At 47.5% G+C, this 10,126-nt stretch overlaps 1 protein-coding gene across 1 annotated transcript; it reads left to right on the top strand.

The window, feature by feature from the left end:
• The first annotated feature begins 638 nt into the window (after positions 1 to 638).
• Positions 639 to 3,149, top strand: GAS1 (growth arrest specific 1). The gene has a single exon (XM_043927536.1). The coding sequence runs from the start codon at positions 779 to 781 to the stop codon at positions 1,820 to 1,822; it is 1,044 nt and encodes a 347-aa protein (XP_043783471.1). The 5' UTR covers positions 639 to 778; the 3' UTR covers positions 1,823 to 3,149.
• The last annotated feature ends 6,977 nt before the right edge of the window (positions 3,150 to 10,126 follow it).

A 10,126-nucleotide genomic window follows, 5' to 3' on the forward strand; every position in this document is an offset into this window, starting at 1 on the left:
AGCGTTGCTAATGTTTTTGTTTGTTTGCTTTTCCATGCATGCATAATGAGGGGGCACCGCGGCACCACGCGGGGGCTCCCGGCCCACTTTTGTATTTAAAGCCTCGCAGCGAGCGAGTCCGCAGCCGGGCTCAGCGGATCCGCTCCCCGGGCTCCTTGTCACCCGAGAAGCCGCCGCCGAGGGAAGCCCGGGAGCCGCCGCTCTCCCGCCGCGCCGAGTTTCCCGTTTTCACCGTGCCGCCCGGAAAGAGCTCCCCGGAGCCGAGGCCGGGGTCGCCGCGGGCGGAGGGGGAGGGGACGCGGGCGGCCGGGCCGCGGGAAGGCGGGCAGCGCCCGGACGCGAGCCAGGAAGCGGCGCGATGCAAGAACCCGCGGCGGCGGCGCGGCGCTGAGTCCGGGAGGAAGGAACTGCCGCGGCCGCACAACGGATCTGCAGGCGCAGAGCAAAATGCACCCGCGGCGCCGCGCGGTCCCGCAGCCCCGCCGCGGCCCCACGGCCCGCAACCTCCGAGGGCGGCAGTGAACGCCTCCCGCCACTGCCGGGGGCCGACCGGAGGGGCTCTCCACGGCCGTGCACTTCTAGGAAGCCCCCGCAGCCCAAGCGAGAGCCGACCTTCTGCAAGCAGCGGGGCAACAGCCGGCGGCGCGCATGGATTTATGAAAACACTCATGCAAGAAGTTGGCAGGACTGGGGCAAACTTTTCCGCCGGCTCTGCGTCCGCCGCTCCCCGCGCCTCGTCTCCTTTCCGCTCCTCGCCCGGCGGCCGCCGCTGCCCGCGATGGTCACAGGGCTGCTGGGCGGCGGCGGCGGGGCCCGCAGGGGAACCGTGCCGGGCGCCTGGCTGTGCCTGATGGCGCTGCTGCAGCTGCTGGGCTCGGCGCCGCGGGGCTCGGGGCTGGCGCACGGCCGCCGCCTCATCTGCTGGCAGGCGCTGCTGCAGTGCCAGGGGGAGCCGGAGTGCAGCTACGCCTACAACCAGTACGCCGAGGCGTGCGCGCCGGTGCTGGCGCAGCGCGGCGGGAGCGACGTGCCGGGGGCCGCCGCCGCAGCTGCCGCCTTCCCGGCCTCGGCCGCCTCCTTCTCTTCGCGCTGGCGCTGCCCGAGCCACTGCATCTCGGCCCTCATTCAGCTCAACCACACGCGTCGCGGGCCCGCCTTGGAGGACTGTGACTGTGCGCAGGACGAGAACTGCAAGTCCACCAAGCGCGCCATTGAGCCGTGCCTGCCCCGGACGAGCGGCGGCGGCGCAGGCGGCCCCGGCGCGGGCGCGGGCGGGGTCTTGGGCTGCACCGAGGCCCGGAGGCGCTGTGACCGCGACAGCCGCTGCAACCTGGCGCTCAGCCGCTACCTGACCTACTGCGGCAAGCTCTTCAACGGGCTGCGCTGCACCGACGAGTGCCGCACGGTCATAGAGGACATGCTGGCCATGCCCAAGGCGGCACTGCTCAACGACTGCGTGTGCGACGGCCTGGAACGGCCCATCTGCGAGTCGGTCAAGGAGAACATGGCCCGCCTGTGCTTCGGCGCCGAACTGGGCAATGGCCCGGGCAGCAGCGGCTCGGACGGGGGCCTGGACGACTACTACGACGAGGAGTACGACGACGAGCAGCGCCCCGGGGGCACGGGCGGCGATCAGCCGCTGGACGATGATGACGGGGTCCCGCACCCGCCGCGCCCGGGCGGCGGCGCTGCAGCGGCAGGCGGCCGCGGGGACTTGCCCTACGGGCCCGGGCGCAGGAGCAGCGGCGGCGGCTGCCACTCGGCACCCCGAAGCGCCTGGACCCTGCTCGCCTCCATCTTGCTGCTCCCGCTGCTCTTTTAGCCCTCGCGCCCCCCGCCGTCGGCCACGGGAGGGTCGGCGACGGGGCACCTGTGGCTCGGGGACAGAGGGGTGGTCGGGGATTTTTTTCCAAAACGTTTTCTAGGTGGCTTCTGCCTAGCCGATATCCCGCCCTCGACTTGTCGCACCATCCTCGCCTCCTCTCCGGAGCAGGACTTTTTGGACATCCTTCCCTGCCCCCATTCCAGGCTCCAGAAACTCTCCGCAGAAGCCTGCCTAGCTCCAGACCCCCGGCATGAAACGGGCCTGGCAGGGGGACAGAACCGTAGTTCTGGACTCCGAAGAGAGGATGATGACCAGAGGGGCCTTAAGAGTTTCAAGGGACTGGGTTTGGAGCGGGAGTTTTGAAGAAGGATTTATATTTTCATAGGGACTGTTTATTAGTATTTCTCCTGGAGGGAGGGGGTGCCGGTATCGACTTTTATTGTGGCCAGTGAGGACATTGCAATCGTAACTGATTCTCGTTTACTCTTGGTTTCCGCGCCCAGAATTGTTTTTGTAGGGGGGGTGGGGTGCGGGAGGTGAGGGTGGCGGTCATGAGAAGGGTTAATTTTCCTGAGTTTGGATAGTTTTGAGCCCTTGACTTTAATTTCATTGCCACCACTCTGATCTCTTAGCACATTGCTTAGGATTAAGGATCCAAAAATGCTATCTAGAGAGTTGCTAGTGGTGTTGAACAATGCAAGTTTTTATTTAAAAGAGCTCTGCACTGCCATTTATGAAAGCCTCTTTATGATGTTTGTTTTGTTGTCATTTTTGTTCTTTACACCAAGAAATTGTATGTACAAAAATGCAGAGAACATATATTGCCTCTGCTTTTATCAGGGCACTCACCCCTGGTACTTCGTATATAAAATGTATTAAAACTGGGATTTGTTACCAGTTGCTGTATTTTGTATATAGAATTTTTATAAATTGTATGCTTCAGAAATAATTTATTTTTTAAAAAGAAATTTAAAAATTTAATTCCACATCCATGGTACACCTTTCTTGCCTGAAATGTAAAGAATCCAATTGTCACCAGGGATCCAGAACCACCATAAATTGTGAAGTGTGCTCTATCTAGAACAGTTTAAAAATGTACAGTGTATTTTATAGATTTGAAGTTAACATTCTTATTTTCAAGAGAATTTATGAACATTGTAGAAATGTATAAATGCATTTCCAAACTGCCTTAAACATTGTATTTTTATAGACTTAAAAAAAAATCCTATGTTTTAAGTAACTGTGGCTTTGTGTATTTTTTTTTTTTTTTGGTTATTTGATTTTATTAAAATGTGTACATCAGTAAAGAGTTTTAAATAATGAATATGGTGTAGTTACTTTCCAGAGTCACATTGTGGTTAACCCAATAATGGGTGAGAAGCAGGATGGAGGGGCCAGTGGGAATCTATCAACCATCAACTGAAATTAAAATACAGTTCAAGACTAGAAATGAGGGCTATTATTTCTGCCTTCAATTTAATGAACAATTAAACATCTGTAAATGAGGCAGCTAAAAAGATATAATTTGACTGGTCTCCATTGGTATTTACATTTGTGGAGAGGCTTGGCATAGTTTGGGGCTAACCCACACATCTCTTTACCCTTCCTCCTTTCCACTGGGACCCCCCCCCCCCCACCCTCTGGAGTCTCCTCTCTGGCTACTAGAAGTCCTTGTCCTCCTACAATCAAACATGCCAATAACATCTGTTACCAATAGGTCTTAGAAACCTGGGAGACTCAACTTCAAAGTCATTTTCACACTTTGGGTGAAAAAGTACAAAATTTTGTTACAAAACATTCAGGCGGGCGAAAGTAAACATACTGGGGAGAGGAACAATTACCAGAACTTGTAATATTGTTGTGAGGAGTTGTTTAGCAGTGGGCTGAAGGCTGGGTTCCTGCCAGAGCTACTGATCTACACTCAAACGCCCTTAGATAAATAATTACACTCTTAAGCTGTGTCGAGTGCTGATACACTTGACCTTGTAAATAGAAATGTTTGCAGTAGGAATAAACTCCGGCATTGGAAAATCTTTTAAACATTAACACAAAAGAGAGCGCTCTGTCCTCTGGGGATTTGAGTCTGAACCTCGCCAAGCTAGGCACTTGCAAGGGGGAAAAAAAGTTTATTTATCTTCTATTCCTGGTGTTTATTTAAAGCTTTTCATTTTAAACTCGGTGATTGGAAGGCAAGTCAGGAGTTTAAAAGTCACCACAAATAAACTTTGTCTGAGGGGTCGACAGATTAGCAAGATCTCGTGTCTCTTTATATGATATTAACATGTGCTGAGAAAACATAACCAGATTTCTCTGCTGCCTGAAGTAATTAACAAAGCTATGCCCCCTTCCAACTTCCTCCCAGTCACTCCCACCCCTACACTGGAAGTTTCTTTTGCCTCTAACTCGCTCAGCTTCGAGGCATTTCTTAGTGCATCTAAAACCAAGATTCATACATGCATAGCATCAGAAAGCCTGAGATAGTTGTGGTGTCAGGTCAGCCCAGGAGAGTGGTGTGTGGCTAGAACCAGGTCACCTGAATGGTTGAGTAAACATATTGTTAAAATAAAGCTGAAAGCGTTGTTTCTTTGGTAAGTGAACAAAGAGTATTCCAAAAGACTTGTAAATGAAATCAGCTTTCTTTACAAAACCAAGAGTTAGCAAATGCTTCTGCATTTGTCCTTAAATATATTTAAATCATCTCCTCCTGTTATTTTAACACATTCTTGACTAAAAGTTAAGTCTTTGTCCCAGTAAAAGGCCCAGTTTTCCCCAGTACGAAGTAAAAGGCATTAGCACTAGAAAAGGCCTGATAATTAACTGCTACAATAAACTCACGACTTGATTTTACAGGGTCCTGTCAAAAGCATCTGCCTGGAGTAAATCAACACAACTCGCTCTTCGGGAGCGCAAGGACTCGAGGCTTTCTGCTTTCTTCTTTGGAGAAAGTGAACATTGATCGGTGGTCCATTTTAATTTAAACAGTTCTACACTAGAGCCTAGGAGCCCCCCTCAGCCCTCTGCAGACCTAGTGAATTCCAGAACAGGTTTCTGAGATGTTAGGTTCCTGGATTATAGGTTGCCATCTGCTCCTGGGCAGAAAAGATTTTTACAGATGTTGACATCTGTAATATCTCACGCTCTCAGGGGAGCCTTTGGAATTTTGGACATTTGAGAAGGCCAAATGTCTCATGGAGAATGCCTGGAAGTACCATTACTGAAGGCAAGGGAGCCTTGGCTTTTCCAGGGTAGCATTAAAAAGCACCCGACTTCTAACAGAAGTCTTCCAGGGTGAGAGCAACTCCTTTTTGGACTTCATGGAAAATCTGTGTCCTCCCGGCCGCTCCTATTTCCCTGTTAGCAGGTTTGCATTCTCTGTGACAGTTTGTCTTTGGAGGCACTTCAGTGACAAATGTTTAAGGGAGTGTGGGACAATGGTGGAGAACAAGGGGGCAGTTCATTGAGCTGACAGTGACCATACAGTAAATGGAAGGAGGTTCAGGCTTCACTGCTCACCCAAGCACACGGCAACGCTTTTGTGTATGACCACAATGGACATAACATAAGGTCTCTGTTTATTTTCAACAATATCTAGCAATGTACGCGGGCAATACACGTGTGGCAAGTGGGAAATGGCCGGAGGGAACTAAATTCTTGCATTAAGTAGCAGGACATCCTTTAGCGTGGGCAGGGTCCCGACAAACGTCCATAAGGAAGGAAACCACACACTTCAGGGACCACCATGTCAGGGACCACCACATGTCAGAACATGTCTAGGGTACACTGCAGCTCTCCTAGGGGAGTAGGGTGAAGACAACTCGGAACCAGCAGTCTCTCTGGATTGAAGAGTCATGAGAAATCAGGTAGAGTGGGAGGTTCCTTCCTCACCACTCCAGCATCTGTGCCCCGATTCCTCCCAGCAATGCCGTGTTGTATAAAATGAAAAGAGAGGAACGTGCCCTGAGAACTTTCCAAGACTGCAGACTCAGCACTGAAAATCTTCCCACTTGCAACTTTACCTTTGCATGATTAGCTCACAGGTTGCAACAGTGGAAGTTCTCCAACTTCCTCATGTGACCCTTTTTGATCCCGTAAAAAAGAAAAGCACACATGATTTGGTTTCTGACATCTTACACCAAGGACCTTCGGAAACAGGGTCAGCTGAGCCGGTCTCTCCCAGCTCTCCAAAGCAAGGTTGTTGGGAAGCATCTTGTTACAATGCCCATGGCCCAGGAGCAGTTCCAGGAGGCTTGGGCTTCCAGTGGGTCTTGCAGCTTTGTGAGTTGAGTAAAGTCAGAAGTTACTGTATTCTATTGGAGAAATTGCTTCTGCTGGACAGTTGAAAAGCTTCACCCTTGACTATTTGAATGACATAAGTAATGTGCTATTAGCATAAATACCTTCTAAGGCATCCATTTAATCAATTTCTTAAATAACAGAATGATCTACTACAAAATAGTGGACTGTATACACTATATTTTGGCACAAAGATGGTCATTCTCCCACTAGTAACCAGGGGCTCTAAATAAATGATTTCAACAATGTTTTATTAAAGGACGACAAGAGCCCTCCAGCTGCATTAATCGGGGAGAAGTCGAGTGGCACTTTTGTTATGGAAATGTTAAGCACATAATAGCACTGCCGAACAATGTGCGGCCACTTCATTCTTTCAGCCATGCTGACACCTCTTAAAGAGGAACTGCAGGGAAGGATGTGGGAAAGATTTGCTTTGCGAGAAGGCTTTCAGCTAATATTTTGGAGGGCTACCTCCAAACCATGTGTAATATGCATGCAATAGAAGCAAGAAAGGCTGCTGACATATTGCAAGTTTCCTTACCTTATTTCGGGAGCTCGGGTTCCTTAAGAAAATCATATGTCTACATTTTTTTTGACATGGCATTTGTCAAAATTATATTTGGGTGATTTGGTAGTGCTGCAAGTCCAGTTTTAGAATGTGGATCAAAGACAGTTTCTCTCGATGGTGCTGAGATATACTGCAGTAGCTTTACTGAGTTCCCCTTAAGCAAGCAGGGTTAAGTCTACAAACAGGTGAAAACACACGTCATCAAGGACATCTTCAATCTATAACCAAAAAAATAAGTCCTATTATCTATTTCCAGACTTTATGGACACCTTTATATTTTCTGGTTATCAGTATGAATTTTTCCATTTATTTCTATATTTAAATATAGGATATTTGTATGTTCTCAGGCACTAGAATGGAGTCATTTTCTCACAACTACCAAGTACCATAATAAAGAACATTTCAGTGAGATTTGAGGACTTTTTGACAGACACCTCTTTTATGAAAGTGCCAGTCATCTAACCTTTAATTTTAACCCTTGTCTCCTCTTACCTGGCAAGTAGTTATGCCTGTTTGGAGCATCCTTCTGTAGTGAACATTGATGTAAGCTCCTAGGATGACCGAGACCTATGCCTGTAATCCTGAACAAGTGAGGGGAGTGGAGGGTGAACAAAAAGAATCTGCTTCAATTCTACAGATATCTGTTGAGGAGCTACCATTGTGTGTATGATGTACTTTCATCCCTGGACAAGCTGACAGTCAGAATGGGGATACAGACGCCCATGTCATTTCAATATCACATGGCGAACACAGAGAAGGAGGATCAGATGACTTAGCCTGGGTTTAAGGAATGCTTGGAGAAAAAGACAAGCTTGGAGCTAGGAATGATAGCTCCAAGACAGGAATGGACATTAGCAAGAATGGTGGGGAAGACATTTCCATCAGAGGGAACCACATGTCCTAAGGCATGGAGGGACTGAGCAACATAGCATGTGCACGTGTGTGCGTGTATGTGTGTGCACACATGCACATGCGCACGCTCGCATATGTTTATATGTGTGATTGAGTCACCAACAAAATGTAAAGTGGAAAGTAACAAGGATAGGGCTTGAAAGAAGGGCTAATACCACGTCATAGAAGCCTTGAAAGTCATTCTAGGCATTGACCTTATCCTGCCATGTCCATGATAGGAAACCTCTGCAAACTCCCAGCTGAAGGCTCCAGAAGTTTACCTTCTTGAACAGAGTACATGGTGGTTTTAAAGCGTGAAGACCAGAGACAGGGACAACAGTTACTGCTAGGTTCAGTTAAAAAAAAAGTCAGATCACTCTGATGGGTCAAACATGGAGCACTCAGGGAAGGAAAAGGCCAACCACTGGACTACTAGGTTTCAGGCTAGCAGTCCTCAGGGAAGAAAGATTCAGGGGCTAGTTGTGTTTGGGGATATAAGGAATATCCATTTGGCAGCACACTGCAGAAAACCAGCTTCAGGGATGAAGCTTGAGGCAGGAGTCAGACTTGTAGAGTGGTCATTGTTAAGACTCTAAGAGTGATGCACCCAAAGAAAGTGTAGAGAGAAGAGGGCAGTGGGCAGAGGAACAAGTGCCCAGGAAAGGAATCCGAGAAGGGAGAATAGAAGGGCAGAGGCATTGTAAGAGAAGCAGAAGCGTGGAATGATAAAGCTTCTGGACATGGACACCTAAATATGAAAATGCTTGAGACCAGTGCATGTGTGTGTGCTGAGTATATACAATCTAGGTCTGCTTGTGTCAAGAGATTGAAGTCATACTTTTTGTACCACATTGATTCTCAAAATGTGGCATTGCAGGCAATTATTATTTCCCTTCTTATATAATTATTGTTGTTCTTGTGCAATCACTAAGACATGTCCAATTCTTTGAGACCCTATGGCCTGTCCTTCACTGTCTCCCGGAGTTTGCTCAGATTCATGTCCATTGAGTCGGTGATGCTATCTAACCATCTCATACTCTGCCCCTGCTTCTCCTTTGGCCTTCAATTTTTCCCAGGATCAGAGTCTTTTCCAATGAGTCGGTTCTTCGCCTCAGGTGGCCAAAGTATTGGAGCTTAAGCTTTAGTATCAGTCCTTGAAATGAATATTCAGGGTTGATTTTCTTTAGGATTGATTAGTCTGATCTCCTTGTAGTCCAAGGGACTCTCAAGAGTCTTCTCCAACACCACAGTTTGAAAGCATCAATTCTTCGGCACTCAGCCTTCTTTATGGTCCAAATCTCATACCCATGCGTGACTACTGGAAAAACCATAGCTTTGACTAGATGGGCCTTTGTTGGCAAAGTAACATCTCTGCTTTTTAATATGCTGTCTAGGTTGGTCATAGCTTTTCTTCCAAGGAGCAAGAATCATTTAATTTCATGGCTGCAGTCACCATCTGCAGTGATTTTAGAGCCCAAGAAAATAAAATCTGTCACCATTTCCACTTTTTCCCCTTCTATTTGCCACGAAGTGATGGGATTAGATGCCATGATCTTAGTTTTTTGAATGTTGAGTTTTAAGCCAGCTTTTTCACTCTCTTTCACCCTCATCAAGAGGCTCTTTAGTTCCTCTTGTTCCTTAGTATGTTAAGGCAAAAAGAAATGACACTGGAAGATGAACTCCTCCCTGACCCGGGTTGGAAGTTGATACACTACTAAGGAAGAGCAGAGGGCAATTACTAACAGCTGCAGAAAGAATGAAGCAGCTGGGCCAAAGCAGAAATGATGCTCAGTTGTGGATATGTCTGGTGGTTAAAGTCCAATGCTGTAAAGAACAATATAATTTTATCAATGAATATATATTACTTCTTTTCAAATTTCAATGTTGTTTAGTAATATTCAGAACCCTAAAGAAGAAATAAGAAAGAGTAGTTTCACAACTTTGATAGCTACCACTGTTACCTGTGTTTCAGAGGACTATGACCTCCCTACCCTTCCACTCAGTCTACCTCAAATTCTCATGAAGTGATCTTTTTCTAAGGCTAAAATAATTCAAACTGTAAAATTACTCTGTTTCAAAAAGCAACATGACAAATGAAAATAAATCATAAAAACATTGCTTCTTGTTAGAACAAGAACTGTCTCAAGAGATCTTTGATTCAGCTATTCTACCCAAAGCAATCTATAGATTCAATGCAATCCCTATCAAGCTACCAATGGTATTTTTCACAGAACTAGAAGAAATAATTTCACAATTTGTATGGAAATACAAAAAACCTCAAATAGCCAAAGTAATCTTGAGAAAGAAGAATGGAACTGGAGGAATCAACCTGCCTGACTTCAGACTCTACTACAAAGCCACAGTCATCAAGACAGTATGGTACTGGCACAAAGACAGAAATATAGATCAATGGAACAGAATAGAAAGCCCAGAGATAAATCCACGAACCTATGGACACCTTATCTTTGACAAAGGAGGCAAGGATATACAATGGAAAAAAGACAACCTCTTTAACAAGTGGTGCTGGGAAAACTGGTCAACCACTTGTA

This window comes from Cervus elaphus, chromosome 16 (genome assembly GCF_910594005.1).
Source record: "Cervus elaphus chromosome 16, mCerEla1.1, whole genome shotgun sequence".
In the NCBI taxonomy this organism is placed as follows: domain Eukaryota; kingdom Metazoa; phylum Chordata; class Mammalia; order Artiodactyla; family Cervidae; genus Cervus; species Cervus elaphus.